The sequence below is a fragment of the Lactuca virosa genome, chromosome 6, assembly GCF_052849685.1.
Source record: "Lactuca virosa cultivar CGN04683 chromosome 6, Lactuca_virosa_CGN04683_v6, whole genome shotgun sequence".
Classification (NCBI taxonomy): Eukaryota; Viridiplantae; Streptophyta; class Magnoliopsida; order Asterales; family Asteraceae; genus Lactuca; species Lactuca virosa.
Genome location: NC_136431.1, coordinates 36502368 through 36524034, shown reverse-complemented (window position 1 = coordinate 36524034; position 21667 = coordinate 36502368). Strand labels below are relative to the sequence as shown.

At 31.7% G+C, this 21667-nt stretch overlaps 1 protein-coding gene across 1 annotated transcript; it reads left to right on the top strand.

Annotated features, from left to right (window-relative positions):
• The first annotated feature begins 9277 nt into the window (after positions 1 to 9277).
• Positions 9278 to 10260, top strand: LOC145120213 (ethylene-responsive transcription factor ERF003-like). The gene is made up of 2 exons (XM_079056025.1): positions 9278 to 9491; positions 9623 to 10260. Exons 1-2 carry the CDS (start codon positions 9409 to 9411, stop codon positions 10113 to 10115), a joined length of 576 nt encoding a protein of 191 aa, XP_078912151.1. The 5' UTR covers positions 9278 to 9408; the 3' UTR covers positions 10116 to 10260.
• Positions 10261 to 21667: the final 11407 nt, after the last annotated feature.

Sequence of the window (21667 nt, the reverse complement as noted above, 5' to 3'; positions counted from 1 at the left end):
TGGCACTTCATCTGCCACTACAACCTCCGTCAAGCGATATGCTGGAAATCTTCCAAGGTGCGACAAATGCACCTACCACCACAACGGAGCTTGCCGAGAGATACAGTGTACGAATTGCCGCAGGAAGGGGCACACTGCCCGTTTCTGCAGAGCACCGACACGACCAATTCCCCAAGTAAACCTGACTTGTTTCAAGTGCGGCAAATCTGGACACTTCAAAAGGGAATGTCCAACAGAGAGAAATGACAAAGGAGCTCACTTTTGTGGAACTCCGACTCAACACATCACTTCAACCATCGATGCTGGTATAGTTCAGGTATTCCATGCATGTGGTGAAATGGGACATGTCAAGAGAGACTGCCCAACAGAGAGAAATGACTGAGGAGAAGGAGAAATCTAACGACAAGACACAAGGGAGCAACGAGGAATCCCTCTTTTGAGATTTTGGTACGTCTTCTAAATAAAAATTTCCTTAAAAGATTTAAGTCTATATTAATATTAATATTAAAACTTGGGGAAATTTTAAAAAGTAATTATAAAAGATTTTAACTCGTCTGGATAAGTCACGACATTCATAAGAGAACTAAAGATCCGTATAGGTGAGCTATGATGGCTTAGTATGCACATCAGGGTTGTATGTAGCTAAGATTTTGCAGACTTAGAGTGAGTGATTCCGCCTTAATTCATGTTCCTTGTTTGGTTGTGGATTTAGGGCAGAGTCACTCAGTCGACCGTTTTATTCATCTTAATTATTCATAACTTGTATATGTCAGGAGATCATAGAGGCACCGAAGAGGATCATAATATAAAGTATCGACACTAGTTATCAAAGCACTTTCACTGTTAGTACTCGCTCATCGCAGTACGATTTGTGACAGTGGTAATATCAAGGAGAAAACTGAAAGCACTAGGAAGTCTATACCGAATACATTGTCGAGCACACTCGGGATACACCATCGTATAACAAACGTTTCTTTCAAATTGGCCTAACATGTGTTTCTGTAAAGAGTCTGTTGTCATCATTCGTCATGGATTGGCGTGGTCCTCACCATACCAAGTACATGTGTTTTGAAAATCCAACGCCTTAACCGACAAACTAATGAAACCCTCGTCAGTCGTAACGACAACCCGACCTAGACCTCAGTATTGTCTCTTGTCTTCTAAACCCCAAAGTACTCATGCGAGGAGTACCTTGCCCTCCGAAACCTTGCCGCCTTATACTCAACAGACTTTCTCGAACTACCACTCGTCTAGCAGATCAAGTTCAAGCACAGAGGCTAAGGACGAATACAGCCCACCTATCACTATTAAGTGTATACGCGAGGGTGGTATATAATTATGATTATGCAGATTTAGTATGTGTCTTTCCGCCATATCTCCTGTTCCTTGTTTGGTTATGGACCTGGGGCAGAGTCGCACATCCGACCGTCTTACTAATCTTAATTATATATGACTTGTATACACGAGGTGATGATAGATGGACCAAGTATGAATCTTATCATGAGCGCCAGGGCAAAGTTGCCCAGGTCTACGAGTGGGTATGTTGCCATTCAGAGAAGCACAACCCCAGGAGTACAGCTAGGAAAGCTAATTTCGGGACGAAATTCCCTTTAACGGGGGGATAATGTGACAACCCGAATTTTTTTATTATTATCCTTGTTAAGTCAACGTTGGTCAAACTTAATCCTTCCATGGTCTTAAATTAGATGGTTTACTGGGTTATAAGTGTTGAAGCCTAGTTAACTAAGAGTATTAAGTTTTGGAAGAGAAAAGCTTTAAAGAACCGAGAAACTTCGGATGGCCGCAAACTCCTCACAGCCATAAACCTCGCAGCCGTGAACACCGAGTCGTAAACCACTTCGGACCATGAACCCTCGGTTCACGGCCGTAAACGAGGCTTCAGCCGTGAACCTCGGACCGTGAACTCCTCGGCCACAATCACTTCCCTATATAGATAGATTTACTTCATTATTTCTTCATTTCTCACATCTTCCAACCAAGAACTCCCATTCTCTCTCAAGTATCATCAAGAACACTTCGATTTCTCTTCATTTATGTAAGTGATTCTTCCATTGTTTCTTGATATCCTTCTTGATCTTGTGAAACCCTTTCATTACATCCTTGAATTCATCACTTTTCCTTCAAGATTTTCAAGTCTTCATCCTTTCACCAAGAACACCAAGAACACCCACTTCTTCTTGAGTCGTAAACACCCTAAAGACCTCCAAAGTGTGAGTATTTCTTCTATCATCGTGCTATCCATTAGAAGCTCTTGTATCCTCTTGAGACAAACACCTTATAAGCATGAATCAAGATTCAAAATTCATCATCTTCAAGTGTTTACGGTCGTAAACACTTCTTGAGGCCGTAAACTCAAGTGTGTGGCCGTAAACTAACTTAATATGACCGTAAACTCCCTTTAGTCAATCACATGTGATTGTAACACTTTCTTACAAGTGTTTCCTAGTCCCTAAGGTTGTTTCCTTGCATGTTAGTTGTTTTAAACACTAATTCTATGCCAATATATGCCATTATATGTCATTTAGGACTCGTTTGTGTCTCGGGACTTCATTCGTGGAACTTCTCATCCTTACGCGAATCTTCAATTGAATCACCCACATAAGGTGAGTTCATACCCCTATAATCAATCTTTTAAATGTTTTACATGCTTTTAAGGGGGGGGGGGATACAAGTTGAACACAATGATAATTGTGTAAATGTTTATCTGTGATAAACTTCATTTCAAAGGATTTCTTATGCTTTTATAAGTGATCAAATCATTTCAAAAAAACTCTTTTAAAGTTATCTCACTTTGTTGTTTATAAAACTCTGTTTTTAAAGTACAATCATAACTCAGTAGATAATCGAGTCTTTTCTTCAAATCATAGACAGTTCAAAACAAGTATACTAGTAAACTATAATAGGTATAGTTTAGGGTTTCAGAACATACAATAACTAGTACAGGGAGGAGCATACTATAACTAGTACAGGGATGAGCATACTATAACTAGTACAGGGAGGAACATACTATAACTATAACAGAAGAACAAATCATGATTTACATACTTATACTATACATTTCCAGTAACCTAGGAAGGAAACGTATCATTAACTCATTGTTCTAAACAAAAGATGATAATAAACATGGTATAAGGTTATATATATATGGTGCATCTACAAAGTGCCAGGATTTATATATATATATATATATATATATATATATATATATATATATATATATATATATATATATATATATATATATATATATATGGGGTACATCTACAAAGAACCAGAGTTATATATGAGGTACATCTACAAAGTACCTGATTTATTTATAAAGGGTACATCTACAAAGTACCAGACAATAATAAATAAAACATGTAAATATATACAAAACTCACAACAGTATCGACTGAGGCGTTAAGAGTGTAGGAATTCATTACTTCTAGTAGTCATCCTAACAATAAAACAACGCCACATAACTTACTCGTAACATGAACATTCAGTTAGAAGGGGGGCCTATAATGCTAACTTTATGATTCCTCGGTAGATACATTCGGGATATATATTAATCGGGTCCGACAGACAGTAGGATGTGTGCTTTCCGCTTCATTTCCTGTTCCTTGTTTGGTTGTGGGCTTAGAGCAGATTCACCCAGGCTACTATCTATTCGATCTTAGCTATATATATTCCGTATACACCAAGAAATCATAAGGAATACCAGGTATGGGTCAAGTCATAGTATACAAATTCAATATACCATTTTCTAGTACAAAAACATACTTTTCAGATAGAACATTTAGTAGGCTAAACTAGAAACTTATCAGTAAAAGGGTTTAATTCAGTTTATTAAACCAATATAACTAAAAGGACCTTTAGTGGTTAATTCTATAATACCTTAGCTTATACATCAGGGTTATATATAATTAATATCCGATACGCAGTTGAATGTGTGCTTTCCGCCTTACTTCATGTTCCTTATTTGGTTGTGGGCTTAGGGCAGATTCATACAATTAACTTTCCGTTCGATATTAGATTATATATAGCTTGTATAAACTAAGTGATTATAGAAGGAACTATTGTGGTTACCATTTTTACTAAAGGAAATATATGATTTTCTTAAAGAATGTTTTCATCAAATATAAAGAACTATTACAGTTAACTCCGTAAGTACCAAATGAATACGACATGGTTATATACAGTGAAGATCTAACAAACAATGGGATGTGTGACTTCCGCCTCATTCCCTGTTCCTTGTTTGGTTGTGGGATTAGGGCAGATTCACACAATCGATTGTCTGTTTACTCTAAATTGTATATAACATTCATCCATTTAGTACTCATTGAAGGAATTGTAGAGTCATTTTTACTTATCTTTCATCACATCAGAAGATATAGGAATTTATGGAGGAAAAGACAAACTTTTCTAAAAAGAACTTACAACTTAGTTTCATCACTAAAATACTTATGAACTCACCATCTTAAATGCTGATCTACTCTTTCAAAATAACTTGTATTCTCAGGAGACTAGTAGACAGGTACGCGCACTGGAATTCAGAAGATGGAGCATAGTAGCTTCATGACTTGTTTTGTTATTTACTTGAAGTTAACCTTTTGTGAACCACATACTTTGTAAACACTTTAATATTAATGCAATGGTTGTTTGTTACTTTGATTACTATGATGCATGTGTTGTGATACTACATATGACGTCCTCCGCCCCCGAACGTTTACGTCGTTCCGGTTTGGGGGTGTGACAACCTATCGTGAGGAATATGCATGGGGTGGTCCGTTATTAGAGTTTATGAATTATGTGAAGGCCGGGGAAACAAAGACATCCGAACACACGATGATGATCATATGTATCGTGATAGTGAACTAAGCGGTAGTGAGGTGTGTCGTTAGATATGGACACTCATGGAAGAATATTAAGAATATGAGTGGCCCTTGTTGAGAGCTTCTGGCCAAAACATGGATGGGAGATGTGAGTGGAAAAGTAAGGTGCGGACCATGTTATTAATGGTGTGTATCAGTCGTTCGGTCCTCCCATTTTGTTCAGAAGTGTGAGGGCACAAGAAACGAAATGTGATTCCATTGGAAGAAAAATGATGGTGAAATACTTTATTGTCATATTCCCGCCCGTTGTCACATTGAAATTGTTTAATTTTTCCCCCAAACTGAGTGTGAATAAGATTGGAAAAATGAAGAAAATTTTGAAATTCTTAAGGTTTTTGTTTAAGAGGAGGATAAACCCAAAGATAATGAGTATAATGATCAAGAAATAGAATATAATAGTTTAAACCACCTAAACTAGAAACAACAGAAGTCCATACATCATAATGAATAATGTCAAAAGGTTTGGAACAAACAGAATCAAACAAATAATGGAAGTCTAGTGTGTTTGCCAAGTTGACAAGCTTGACATATAACATTATTCTTGGAAGAAGTACCAGAAATATAACTACTAGAAAATAAATGTTGCAAGACTTGATCGTCGGGGTGACCAAGTCGCTAGTGCCACATGAAAGAAGTGGTGGAGATGAGTGCATGACTAGTGGAAGATGCTACATGGTATAGAGGACCGAAGCTATCATAATGAATGAGAGGTCGACATGTCTGATAATCAAGAACAGTAAAACCAAACGGATCAAAGTCAATAGAGCAATTATTTTGAGTAGTAAATTTTCGAACATATATGAGATTTTTGATGATATTTGGGGTTATTAGGACACTTTTTAAATGTAGTGGTCGATATGGATTGGGATAAGGAATGTAGTGTGTCCCGAGGTCGTAACCGGAATTGCATAATCGTTACCGACAACAATAGAACGAGGACTAAATGCATTATTATAATTATTTTGGAGTATACATGCGTCCACATGGACATGATCGGTGGCACCGGTGTCCATAACCCACCCTCCATTTTGTAGGTCTTGAATTGTCATGGAACTGAACAAATTCGGGAGAGAAGTGGGCTGATCTGGGCCGCCAAGCCAGGACCATGAAAGCTTAATAGTGATGGCCTGAAATGCTTGTGGGCTTGTATGCAGTTGAGAGAAAGGGGCATATTGAGGTCTCAATCCCAGAAGCCCAGATGAGGAATTAGACATGGGCCTGGTCCAAGATGATGTGGGATGAAGTTGCTATTGTTGAGGAGTCCACGTAGAGGATTAAGAAAACGTCGATGGAGGCCATTGCGTCGATTGTACAAACAATGCCGGAGGAACAAAAATCCAGCCGAAGCGCTGGTTTCCGACAGCAGGTCCGATGTTCGGCTATCCAAGAGCGGATGTGGGTGGCACACGTTGACGATTGGAGTTCTGACTGTGGCCGTGAGATTTGTGTCGCTAGTCAAAGTTTCGCCCACCCCTCTAAGATAAATTATTGTTGTTGACATTTAAAAGTTGGGGAGGGGAAGATTGGTTGTCATGAGAGGGAGAAGGAATTCAATGAGATTGGAGTGGTTGTTCTTCAACAAGAAGCATGAATCGAGCTTCATTAAAAGAGGGAATGGGCTTGGTGTAGCGTATGAAGCCTACATGTAAATCATACTTGCTTGATAGACCATTAATAACATGAATTACAATATGTTTCTTCTTAAATTTTTCACCAATGCCCTCAAGTAAGTCTAAGATTTTCTTGATCTTGTCAAAGTATGCATGAATAGACATATCTCCCATGGTGTTGGTGTGTAGTTCACTCTCAAGTTGCATTGTTATGGAGTCATTGTTTTGGCAAAACGAGCCTCAATGTTTAACCATATACGATGGGAATTGGCATCAACAGTGTAAATAGAAGTGATTAAACATTGGGACATTAACCCAAATAACCAGAGATTGACAAGTTGATCGAGTTTCTGCCACTGCGGGTCTTCGGGAGTGGACTTTGATGCATCGTAGGTGTTGTCAAAATGATCAAGAACTTCGAATGCAATGCAGTGGGCTATGAATAAGTCACTCCATGGATTATAATTGTGTGTGTCCAGGTCAAGAATCAATGGAACATAGGTATTGATGTTGTTGACAACATAGGTTTTTGTTGTCAATGGAGATGATGGTTGTGAAGCTTCTCCACCAGTCATTAGGGTAAAGATAGAGGAAGAAGACGATAGGAAGAGAGGGAAAGAGCGGAAGTGTAGAAGGAAAGAGACAAAATTATAGAGAGTTTGAATAAAACTCTGATACCATATAGATTAGTATGATTCTCATTACGTAAAAGTGTACAACAAGGGGTACATATACAAAGATATTAGGTCTGAACCCTAGAAATATACAAGTACACGGGCTATCACGAGATGGGCTATATATGGATAATATATGATATGCTAACAAATACTCTTGGGCAATGTTTTAAAAAAACCAGTTTGAACCAGTTGGACTGAAAACCGGGAAAGGGATGGGTTCAACTATCACCAGTTTTATGTCTATTTCTAAACTGGAATGAATCGGCTAGTTTTCTACAAAAACCCGGTTGAACCTGTTAAATTGAGTAAAAACAATGGAAAAGAACTATTTTGCATAATAAACTTTGGTGATTTTTTCACATCTATTCAGATTTATTTAAATAAAACGTATGGCAAATGTTATGAACTTTTTTTTTACGTTTGTATTCATTTAAAACAATATTTGTTTTGGTATTATATTTTATTTTCCTTTTGATATATGTGGATTGATATAAAACTAATGGTTATGTGTTATTTTAGTGTATTTTGATTGAACTACAACTTGTTTTTATGTGTATTTTTAATGTTTGAACTTATGTACGTCAAATTCTTGATTTATGTTTGTATGTATGTGTAGAGTAATAGAAAAAAAAATGAAAATTATAGAAACCGGTTGAGCCGGCGGTTAAACTGGTTGAACTTAAAACAGATTATCATATCAGTTTAACTAAAAAACCTCTTTTTTAAAACATTGCTATTAGACATATCTAAAGAAAGTTTAAAAAATAGATATCATGGTCTTTTTTAATTAAAGAATTACAAATAGTTCACTCTTTATTCGAAAAATTACACTTTGTGAGTTATATGAGCATCACAAATACCCCACGAGGTAATATTTACCGAAAAATATAACTACTGTTTATTTCTTTACAGTTTTAAAGGTAAATTTGAATTAAAAATTTTTAGAAAGTGGTTCTCTTATTAGAAAAAGGCCTATTTATTCTAGTCAATAACTCTCTTACTAATGTTTTGTTTAAGGGAAATGATCTGTAAACATCTTTTTTTCATATACAAAATTTTTTGTTTTAAAGAATTATACAATTTGTATATATACAACTTTTTATATCATGAATTGTTATGTATAACAAAAAATTGTTATGTATAAATAACTTTCTTTTATTTAAAGGAAAGATTATTAAAGTAACTAATTAATGTTTGTATTGGTCAAAAAAACAATTAACCTTGTATCTTTTACGACAAAGAAAAGGTTATATATTTTGACACAGTGAGTTTTGTCCTATTGGAAATATATATAATGAAGGAAGTATTGTGAATTGAATTTAGTCACTTTGTTTTTGTTTTTTTAATGTAATATTAAAAAAATGTAATATAATCATAATCTATTCAACTAATCATGTCAATTAGCCAACTGTTAAACAACAGATAAAGTAAACTAAGTCATTTGCCTATTTCTTGTCAACACTCTTAAATGACCCCACTCTTTGGTTGCCAGGAGGCCATAACCAAAAAAAAATTATGATTCAAACCTTTTGGAAAAAAAATCAACATTGTATTTATGTTATTTTTACCATATTTTTACAAGAACGAACCATTTTTAATAAATTATTAAAATGTATAATGTTAAAAAAAAAAAAAAAAAAAAAAAAAACCTTCTTCCTTATTCTAAAGTGTAATGTATTATTATTTATAACTTTATAGGAACACAAATTTTGTTCGCAATAAATAGTATATAAAGGTTTTAAAAAACTATAATTATTTAATAGTTGTTGATTGAGTTATATTTGATCGAACTAAACATATATGAACCCAATAAAAAACTTCTAGCTATAATATCAAACAATTTGAATGAGACCAAATTAAATCTAATACTTATCAAACCTAGGAAAAAGAACAACATAAGTAAAAAGCGTATTGAGATATACTATTACTTAGAAGCCATGTTCATTTTATTTTTTTTAATTATGAAGTCCGTTTGGTTTTTGTGGAAAATATATTCTCTATGCATCATATGATTTAATGGCAACAAATGTGTCACATAATATAATATATTGGTATTTAAAATAATAAAAAAAGCCCATTCACTACCCTCTTATAAACCCCTCATCTCACCCTCCATTACTCCTTCCCTCCCTTTCGTGACACAAGCAAATCTACCATCTAACATCTTCTTCATTTAAAGCATTTGACTTCACTGACGCATTTTAACAAACACCTTCTACGCACATGGCTAGACCACAACAACGATACCGCGGTGTCCGGCAAAGGCATTGGGGTTCTTGGGTCTCCGAAATCCGTCATCCTTTACTGTAAGTTTACTTTCCAACAATGCCGATTACACAATCTTTTTTTCTTTTAAACTTGTACTTTATGCATCATAAGCTGTACATTACGCCTGTATTCACCGGTGAGATACTCTGTTTTTCTTTTTTCCGAACAGGAAGACGAGAATTTGGCTAGGGACATTTGAGACGGCGGAGGACGCCGCCCGAGCATACGACGAGGCGGCGAGGCTCATGTGTGGACCAAGAGCAAGAACCAACTTCCCATACAACCCCAGTTTGTCACAATCTTCTTCTTCGAAGCTTCTCTCTGCTACTTTGACAGCAAAACTCCATAGATGCTACATGGCTTCACTTCAAATGAGCAAACCATCAATCCAACAACAACAACAGAAAATGATGAACCAGAAGCGAATGGGTTCGACCCATATTGGTGAATCGTCGCCGGAGACGAAACCGACGGTGGTTATGCAACACCAGCAACCGGCGATGGAGCATAACAGCGTTCTTCAATTCCATTCTCAACATCATCAACATCAGCAGCAGCAGTTCTTTGCGACACTTGAAGATCATCATATTGAACAAATGATCGAGGAATTACTTCATTATGGATCAATTGAGCTTTGTTCTATCGGTCAATCCCAGAAATAGTTCAAAACTCGAACCTGTCATCTTTCTTTTATTAACCCATTCTTCTGGAGCTTCTGTTTCTGAGGCCTATATTTCAAAATTCCAAGTGTAGGTTAGATCATTTGTACTTTGTAGTAGATGAAATTCTTGTATTATATTATCTTGTTGATATGATATAATTATAACAGATGGTATAATGGAGTCCACTGTCAATTGATAGACATACACGATGCAGATCATGCAGTGAGGAGGAAAGGAGTTAACTTATAGTTTTTAGGAAATTAACCAATCACTTTTCGTTTCATTTTGTTCACATCAAAATGTTAATATATAATCGGTGGTAAGGATGATATTAAACATTTCCTACAACTTCTTTATCTAAATATGTACAACAAAAAAAAATTATCTAAATATGAACAAAACCATATGAACAAAACGAAAAGATAATTATCTTAATAAATCAATTTTCCTTTTTATTAAGCCGGTCAATCATAATGTCTGCAATATTGATTGATTCAGTTAATTTTTTTTAAAATAATATTTTTGAGCATTTAAATTGGCTACGATAAGTTGGGAGCCCTTTTTGGCAGCACAATTATCAAATATTTTTGAGTAAAGATATCGATATAGATAAAAACTATTTTTAACCTTTTTGTATTTTAATTTGTGTAGAGCAAACTTTATTGAAGCTAGTTTCATGTTATTGGTTTCCATCTTTGGTATTTTTAATCTCTATTACAACCCTTGAAATGAAACTATCATGAAGAAATAAAAGCAATACAACAATTGAATAAATATTTTAGATAATACCTTCTTAAACTAAGCTTGAATTACAATCAGTACATACATCTGGAGAAAGAATTATCTGAAAATCTAGAGACTTTGAACATCTGCTAGTAGAAAGAGAGACTCTTGGAGATTTTTTAGACATAGGATGAACATTTTTTAGAAAATGAATATTTCTGCTTGCTTCTTCTACTAACACATGATGTCTATTTATATTTCTCTTGAAGTCTTCAAACCCTTGAAATCTTGTAGTGAAATCTTGTCGTATGATTCAATGGCCAATCAATTATTTGTAAGTGGTTGTCACTTTCATCTTTTGAGGAAATTGTCTTTTGTAATCAGTAAATATCACCTTTTGATAAAGCATATCATCATAGAGCATCTTCTAAAGTTTTTGTCTTCATATTATCCATTATGGAGCATCTTGTAAAGTTTTTTGTCTTCATATTATTATTGCTGATAAGAGTAAATAATTTTGATAATAAATTTGATAATATTTGTTTTATATACACTATAAATACATATAGTGTATAATTACACAGTATATACGCACTCGTATTTGAAAATAATGGATTTGATAAATAGAAGAAACGAAATACCCTACATTGAAGGTATTACACCAAATTTAAGAATTTCTTATTCTTCATAAGGATCATCAAACGGGTCTTGAGCGTCTTGAAATAAACCATTCTTTATAGATTTTGGAGAATCGTCAGAAACTGATGTAGTTTGGCGAATTTCTTGAAGTAAGTTTTGAAGTTCTTCAGGAGAAGAGGTAGCAACATCTTTAATTCTTGAAATTAAATCCACATCACTTTGAGGAAGACTTTTGATAAAAGTGGCTTCAACCTCCGGTTTTTGAATATATATTTCTTGATAATATTTAATTACTGCTTGTTCACTGGCTTGAGAAATCTTCATTTTATCCCACCATTTTGAGCGAAATTGTCGATTAAGCCAGGGAGGAGAGGTATCCTTTGCTTCTTGATAATGAAAAGTCCAAGACATTATCCATGGAACTCTGAATATCATAGTGAATTGCAGCATATATTCAAATTCTGGAATTTGTTGAATAAACAATTCCTTAAATTTGAGATATCCATCGTAAATTTCTTTTGGTAAACAATTTGGAAGAATTCCCATATATTTGTACCAATTGATAAACCATCTTGGGTATTCACAATTGAAGTTTAAATCAAAGAAGATAAACCATGAGTGTGAATAATTTCGAATAAAGAACGCCTTAGTCCAGGCATCTTGATAATCATAGTAAGAAAATCTGGGATAAGCAGGATAACTTATAAGAGGTTTTTCAGAATGAAGGTTTGGAACCCAACTTTCTGGAGAAATGATTTTGATGATGTGAGCTTTGCTAAAATCAATGTTTCCTTCTTTCGAATTAGAACGATGAACAAAATTGACCGAACCAGATTCTTGCAAAATAGCTTGATAATATTCTCGAGTTTTATATGAATCAACATAAAAGGTTTTCCCTTGACCAAAGAGATGATTTGTGAGAATATGAAAACCTTGATGTAACTTATGGATTTGAAAATCTTCAAGAATTTGAACTCTTAAGAAATTTGGATTAAGAACATAAGGAGTTTTTGTAGGAGGGCTAGGAGTCTCAAAAATTTTGAGTTTGAGGAGTGAAAGGTTTTACAAAAGGGCTTATCGTGTTTGTTGGAGTAACTTTTGGAGTAACAAGTTTTGACTGAAGGATATTAGAATAAAGTTGTGAATTCTTAGAAGTAGGAGTTAAAGGAGAAAAACGATTTTAATTTTGAAATGGAACAAGCTTTTGAGAGAAGGGCTTCTTGTCATCATTCTTGGAAGAGGACGACGAACTCATTTTCCCTGCAAAAATTCTCGAGAAAGAAAGTCAGGAAGCGAATTATTTTCTCCTTTTATAAATTCTATTTCGAAATCAAAGTTACCTAAGAGGGCTTGCCATCGAGCAAAAATTTGCTTGGAAATAATATTTTTCACATCTTTTTCTAGAATAGTTTTTGCAGATTGACAATCTATTCTTAATAAAAAAACTTTTCATAAATAAATCATCTTCAAATTTTTTAATACATAAAACAATGCTTAAAATTTCCTTTTTGACAGTTGAATAATTTTTTTGTGTATCATTCCATGCACCAGAGTAATATCGAACCAATTGTTCCTCTTTTGAGTTAACAAATTTTTGTTTTAGAATTCCTCCGAATCCAATATCACTAGCATCGGTTTCAACTATGATATTGGCATTGGGATGAGGTAAATTTAAGCATGGCAAAGTAGGAACCTTTTGTTTTATATATTTCATTATATCTGTATGTTTTTAAGTCCATGGTTCAGGATTATCTTTTAATCTGTTATAAAGTGGTTTACATATAATCCCTAAATCTTTGAAAAAAATCATGGATATAATTTAAGCATCCTAAAAATCTTTGAAGTTGCTTTTTGTCCTTAATTTCATCAGGAAATTTAGTAGAAAACTGCAAACTTCTTGTAATAAGTCTAATAGTGTTTTTGACAATATCATGCCCTAAAAAACGAATTTCATCTTTAAATAAATGCATTTTTGCTGCAGAGACAGCTAAACCATTTTGATAAATTAAATCATAAAATTGATTTAAATGTTTGAAATGTTGATCAATTGACTTTGAAAAAATTAGGACATCGTCAATATAAGCAATAGCAAAACTACTTATAGGAATTATGATATCATTCATAATATTTTGGAATTCAGAAGGGGCATTTTTTAATCTAAAAGGCATTACATTCCATTCAAAATGCCCGAAGGGAACATTAAAACCAGTTTTGTATTTATCTTCCTCATGAAGTTGTATTTTCCAAAATCCTAATTTCATATCAAACTTTGAAAATATATTTGAATCATAAAGTTTTTTTTAGCAAATCTCGTTTATTAGGAATAGGATAACGAATCCATTCTAAAACTTTGTTTAAAGGTTTATAATTGATAACTAATCTTGGTGATCCTCTTTCTAATTCTGCGGCATTCATAACATAAAATGTTGAACAAGACCATGGTGATTTAGAAGGTCTTATAAGTTTTTTATTTATTAAATCTTGAATTTCATTTTTACAATGACTTTCTAGTTCACTATTCATGTGAATGGCTCTAGATTTTGAAGGAATATCCTTTTCATCAAAAAATTTTATATACGATAATTTTACAATATGTTGTTTTCTATTCCAAAAGGCATTAGGAATATTAGAACATACATTTTTTTCAAATTTTAATTTTAAACCTATTATTTTATTTTGAATATTATTGTCATTTAATTGATTAGTTATTCGAACATTATTTATTTCGTTAATAAGATATTTAGCTTGTTGTGTTTTATAATTAAGGACATTAATCGTTGAATATAGAGGAGGTTCACAAAATTTAAATATAATTTCTTTTCCAAAAACATTGGTTCTTATACCATCATCATGAACCATAAAAGGATATAGTTTTGTAATAAAAGGTGTTCCTAGAATTAAAGGAGAAGATAGATCTTTTACTAAAATTAGGTGAGTTTTATAACAGTAATCTTGGTTATTACAAATATGAACATCGGAAACTTTATAATTTACAATTAATTTTGTACCTCCGGCACCAGTAAGTCTAGATGCAGTTTTGTAGGAAAATTTTCTTCTTGAATACAATTCATATCAGCACCACTAGCAATTAAAGCAGTTAGGTTGATTTTAAAATTATCCTTGACTAAAGTAATTTGAGTGTTCCATTTTTGAGAAACTTGATTATTTATAATTTTACCAATAGTTACATTTTCAATTTTATTTTCTTCTTCTTTATTAATTTCTATATTTTTGTTTTTAAAAATAGAAGGTTTTTCTTTTTCTAAAATTAAAATTTTATTTTTTATTTCTTTTATCTCTTGTTTTACTATTTTTAATTCTTCTTGAAGTTCTTGCATAGAGATTGGCTTTGGTTCAGTAAATCTTTCATATATATTTTTTAAATTAAAATTTTCATTATTATCAGGAGTTATATTATTAGTTTTATTAAGCATATGCTTTATTAATAATTCTTGGATATTTTTATCTTTTATAGAATCAATAGAGTTTAAAAGATCTTTATCATCTTGTGAAAGAACGTTAATAGAACTACTAGTAATTACATTGATTAAATTTTTACAATGACATTTACCAATACATTCGCAAACATCAGAATCTTCTGAACTTGACGTAGTATTTTCGAGAATATTTAAATCATTTGTTTGAAAATCAGAAATACTTTCATCGGAATCTGAATCAGTATTTAAAATAAATTTTCTTATTTGTTCTTTTAAATCATCAGAAACATTTAACTCATTTATTTTTGTCTTAGCATAACAATTATTAGCTGTATGACCATTACGCCCACATTTATGACAAATAATAATATCTTTTGATTTTCTTTTAGATTTTTTATAATTTGGTTTATAAGGTTTTTTAGATTTTGACGCATAATCTTGGCCTTTTTTATAATTTTCTGGAAGATTATAATTCTTTTTTCTGAAATATTTTGAAGATTTTTTCTTATATACTTTAGATTTTGAAGTAGACGGACCATTCAAGGGCTGATAACCATATTGTTGGCAAAAGTTTCCCAATTCATTTTTACTGTTAATTCTATCTTTTTTGAGATTTTCCTTAAACCTAAGATCAGCACAAACTGCTAATCCCTCTTTATTAATGTAGTTTATTAGATCTCCATAAGTTAAATTTTGATAAGGGATGATATTATTAAAATTTTCTCTTAGTTTTTGTCTAACTCTTTCTGCAAAGAGTTTTGGAAGGCCAGCAATAAAACGTTCTTTCCAATAAGACTCTTTACAATCAGGTCTCGAAAAAACTTTAACAAGATAATTATCTTTATACCATCTAAAATCAGTAAGTTTTCTGCAATGTAAATTCATTAAAATTTCTGAAGTTTTTTCTTGAAAAGTAGTAGGATCTCCTACAAAGTTTTTGATAATAACAAAAATTAAAGTGTTAACCATATCATCTTCAAACGTTTGTATTTGTTGATTATTTTCTTGTTTTATAATAGTTTTCTTAGCAGATAAAATATAATCTTTTTCTTCTTGTGAAATATAGAAATCCCACCATCCTTTAAGACTGCCAGTAAAACCAGAAGTAATAATATTAACAATTTGAAGTTGAGTATTATTATGAGCTTTATAAGCATTAGCAGCCATAGTCATTTCTTGTACAATATTCATAATTTGATGTTCAGAATGGCCATCAACATTCCATTCATAAACAGAATTACCATCATATTGAGAACGATCAAATTGAAAAGTCCGTTCTTCTAGTTGAACATCTGGAAGAGAGGGCCTATTCCAATAATTTCTTATGGTTGGCTTTGGATTCTTTCCGAAAGAGCTTCGCTTTGATTGATGAATTTTATTAAGATTTGAAAAATCATTAGTGAGTTGACTAATATCATCATTTGAATTATCAAATTGTTGAGCAAGGGTTTCAAAATTTGTTTCACTATTAATATCACTATTTTCAGCTTCATCATTTGTAAGGGTATTAATACTGTTAGTGTTTGAGATATGGAGTTTTGAAAGTCTTTTTTCTAATTCGTTAATTAAATCCGTATTTCCTAGATTAAAATTACCATCGATTTGACAAGGAACAAAACTTATATTGCTAGTGCTTGCCATATCTTACTTATTATCATTCTTGTCTTTGAAAATTTTTTCTTCAATTTTAACTAAATGCTCGATAATACTAAATAAGGTTTCGTTTGCATAATTATTTTGGTAAATGATTTTTTGAAGACCCTTTTCTGTAGTTAATTGATTTGGGGCTTGAACTAAAGGAGTCGCAATAAACATATCGTTAATAATAATTTCTCCTTTTGGTGGAAAATTAGCAATAATTTCTTTATTAGAAATAATATCTTTATATTTTTTCTCTAAAATGGGAGTGACAGAATTATTTTTAAATGGGTAATTTATTTTATGTTTAGGGGCATAAATTAACTCAAACCATTGAAAAAAAGGAGAATGAATTTTATTTGACAAAACATAATCTTCCCAAAGGCATAAATGGAGAAATCTTAAGTAGTATGAAAAATTTTCTTCGTGCCAAGCTCTTTTTTTATTATTGTAATCTTTGAAATACTCAATATTTTTTAAGTAATCAAAGTCAACTTGATATTCTAAATTTGAGAAATTCATTTTAACAGGTTGTTTTTGTTAGGATTGAAGAAATATGTTTTATTGATTCTAAATTATGACTTCGTAATTTTTCGTATTTTTTTATTCCTATTGTTAGCCTAGAAATTTTTTCTATTTGTTTATTATATTCATTAGTATATGGAAGTGTTTTGTATAAATTATAATCTTCATGAATTCTAGTTTCTTCTAAACGTTGAATGGTTTTGCATATATTAGAATTTATCTTCCAATGTCTTTTTAACATATTAGCCCAAAGCTTATTATTTTTTGAACAATTAATTTGTACTTTAGAACTCATATTTGTTGTTTAAAATTTTGAAGTTCATCAATAAAATCTGATTTAGTAGGACTAGGAAAACTATTTTCACTATTTTGATCATCTTGATATAATGGTTTGGGAATAGAATTAGTATAGTCAACAGTTTTTAGTTTTAAAGATCTTGACTTTGATAACGAAGATTTTGAAGAGTTTGTTTCTGGGATAAAAGAAGTTGATAATCTGGATGATGAAATTTTTAAGGACGAAAAATTTATATCTACTGAACCATCATTATATTCTATAATATTTGATATTTGTTTTGAAGAGTCTAGTGGTTTTGGATCGATAACATTTTGTAAATTCCAATTACATGATTGAGTTGTATCAGACCATTTTAACCTTTTTGGTGTGTGGACTTTGGTATGGTTAGTATTTGCTTCAAAAATAATTGTTTCATTTTTAGGACTTGATAAACGTGTTTTCGGTTCAAGTGTAGTTGTCATAGTTTTGTAACAGACACGATAAATTATTGCTAAAGGCTTTGTATCATCTTTAAATTCTAAATTTTTTGTTTCTACAGTTAACACTAAAGTATCTAAAATATTTTTATCAAATAACCCTACAGAAAAATTTGGATAACAATTGAAATAAATAGGTCCGTTAGCAATATTTGTTTCAGCCATAGCTAAAATAGAATTTTGAAAATCTTTATGTCTCTTGTCTCTTAAAATAAGGAGAACAGGGGCATCTATTCCAAGTCTGAATAGAGGCTTGATAGCAATTTGGACTAAACCGACATGTAAAAATTTATATTTCATTCTATGTTCTAGAATAGATCGTGATGATAATAAATGTAAATTTTGTTGGTTTTGACCAATAGACAAAGTTTGTTCTGTCATTTTAATAGAATAACCTTGAAAATAGTCAAAAGTTCCTATTCTATATATTGTATTAACATTAGTTTTAGGTATTGTCCAATCATTCAAACTTTGTTCTATGCCATTAACGGTTTCTTCAATAGAATTTATTTGATTATCATAATCTTGTTCATTGTCGATATTTTTACCAGGAATATATTTTTTGGATAGTATGCGTGAAAATTTACTCATATTCAATTAATTTTGCTTTAAAATTCTATAAGAAAACTTACTTGTTTTAATAACGATGAACAGAGGCGAATCGTCTCGACGATGATTGTGGTCCGGCACCGCGACTTACGTCCTTATCTGCGCGTTTTACGCTAATCCAACCAATCATTGGTCTTGTCTCTGAATCATACTTATTAAAACTTGTAAATTTCTTAGAGAATATTAAACCCAAATTAAATAAATATGAAATAAATATATCATGCATAACCACCCCTAAAACTTTTCTTGGCTCTGATAGCATTCTTTTGATCATAAGCATTTAGAAGCCATAAATATCATTTTTAGAAAACAAATAGTTTTGTTTTTAAATAACGAAAGAAGGAAACATTGATTTTAGCAAAGCTCACATCATCAAAATCATTTCTCCAGAAAGTTGGGTTCCAAACCTTCATTCTGAAAAACCTCTTATAAGTTATCCTGCTTATCCCAGATTTTCTTACTATGATTATCAAGATGTCTGGACTAAGGCGTTCTTTATTCGAAATTATTCACACTCATGGTTTATCTTCTTTGATTTAAACTTCAATTGTGAATACCCAAGATGGTTTATCAATTGGTACAAATATATGGGAATTCTTCCAAATTGTTTACCAAAAGAAATTTACGATGGATATCTCAAATTTAAGGAATTGTTTATTCAACAAATTCCAGAATTTGAATATATGCTACAATTCACTATGATATTCAGAGTTCAATGGATAATGTCTTGGACTTTTCATTATCAAGAAGCAAAGGATACCTCTCCTCCCTGGCTTAATCGACAATTTCGCTCAAAATGGTGGGATAAAATGAAGATTTCTCAAGCCAGTGAACAAGCAGTAATTAAATATTATCAAGAAATATATATTCAAAAACCGGAGGTTGAAGCCACTTTTATCAAAAGTCTTCCTCAAAGTGATGTGGATTTAATTTCAAGAATTAAAGATGCTGCTACCTCTTCTCCTGAAGAACTTCAAAACTTACTTCAAGAAATTCGCCAAACTACATCAGTTTCTGACGATTCTCCAAAATCTATAAAGAATGGTTTATTTCAAGACGCTCAAGACCCGTTTGATGATCCTTATGAAGAATAAGAAATTCTTAAATTTGGTGTAATACCTTCAATGTAGGGTATTTCGTTTCTTCTATTTATCAAATCCATTATTTTCAAATACGAGTGCGTATATACTGTGTAATTATACACTATATGTATTTATAGTGTATATAAAACAAATATTATCAAATTTATTATCAAAATTATTTACTCTTATCAGCAATAATAATATGAAGACAAAAAACTTTACAAGATGCTCCATAATGGATAATATGAAGACAAAAACTTTAGAAGATGCTCTATGATGATATGCTTTATCAAAAGGTGATATTTACTGATTACAAAAGACAATTTCCTCAAAAGATGAAAGTGACAACCACTTACAAATAATTGATTGGCCATTGAATCATACGGCAATATTTCACTACAAAATTTCAAGGTTTTGAAGACTTCAAGAGAAATATAAATAGACATCATGTGTTAGTAGAAGAAGCAAGCAAAAATATTCATTTTCTAAAAAATGTTCATCCTATGTTTAAAAAATCTCCAAGAGTCTCTCTTTCTACTAGCAGATGTTCAAAGTCTCTAGATTTTCAGATAATTCTTTCTCTAGATGTATGTACTGATTGTAATTCAAGCTTAGTTCAAGAAAGTATTATCTAAAATATTTAATCAATTGTTGTATTGCTTTTATTTCTTCATGATAGTTTCATTTCGAGTCGTTCTAACTATTAATTCTACAAGATTTGAAATTTTTGTTAAAATAGTACTCGTTTTTAATAATCAAATTAATCAAATTCATGCTTGAATTATTTAATTATGTCTAACAAAATCTTGATGAATTGTATTCGTAATAGAGATATTCTTTTAATAATACAACGAATCCAAGAATCTATAAATAATTCTGAGCAAAATCTCAAGGATTCTTACAAACCTACTAATCTAGGTACGGTTTTAAACAATAATCATATTCATGATGTTAGACAGTTAATAAGAGCTAGTATTAAAATTCGTTACAAACAAATACGTTATTTAAAAACAAAACTATTTGTTTTCTAAAAATGATATTTATGTCTTCTAAATGCTTATGATCAAAAGAATGGTATCAGAGCCAATTTGTTTTCTAAAAACAAAACTATTTGTTGAATAAACAATTCCTTAAATTTGAGATATCCATCGTAAATTTCTTTTGGTAAACAATTTGGAAGAATTCCCATATATTTGTACCAATTGATAAACCATCTTGGGTATTCACAATTGAAGTTTATATCAAAGAAGATAAACCATGAGTGTGAATAATTTCGAATAAAGAACGCCTTAGTCCAGACATCTTGATAATCATAGTAAGAAAATCTGGGATAAGCAGGATAACTTATAAGAGGTTTTTCAGAATGAAGGTTTGGAACCCAACTTTCTGGAGAAATGATTTTGATGATGTGAGCTTTGCTAAAATCAATGTTTCCATCTTTCGTTATTTAAAAACAAAACTATTTGTTTTCTAAAAATGATATTTATGTCTTCTAAATGCTTATGATCAAAAGAATGGTATCAGAGCCAAGAAAAGTTTTTGGGGTGGTTATGCATGATATATTTATTTCATATTTATTTAATTTGGGTTTAATATTCTCTAAGAAATTTACAAGTTTTAATAAGTATGATTCAGAGACAAGACCAATGATTGGTTGGATTAGCGTAAAACGCGCAGATAAGGACGTAAGTCGCGGTGCCGGACCACAATCATCGTCGAGACGATTCGCCTCTGTTCATCGTTATTAAAACAAGTAAGTTTTCTTATAGAATTTTAAAGCAAAATTAATTGAATATGAGTAAATTTTCACGCATACTATCCAAAAAATATATTCCTGGTAAAAATATCGACAATGAACAAGATTATGATAATCAAATAAATTCTATTGAAGAAACCGTTAATGGCATAGAACAAAGTTTGAATGATTGGACAATACCTAAAACTAATGTTAATACAATATATAGAATAGGAACTTTTGACTATTTTCAAGGTTATTCTATTAAAATGACAGAACAAACTTTGTCTATTGGTTAAAACCAACAAAATTTACATTTATTATCATCACGATCTATTCTAGAACATAGAATGAAATATAAATTTTTACATGTCGGTTTAGTCCAAATTG

Excerpts from the sequence above, each read along its gene's own strand:
- LOC145120213 (XM_079056025.1), top strand. The coding sequence starts at position 9,409 with ATGGCTAGACCACAACAACGATACCGCGGTGTCCGGCAAAGGCATTGG. Across the intron at positions 9,492-9,622 it reads GAAATCCGTCATCCTTTACT|GAAGACGAGAATTTGGCTAG; the intron begins GTAAGTTTACTT and ends TTTTCCGAACAG.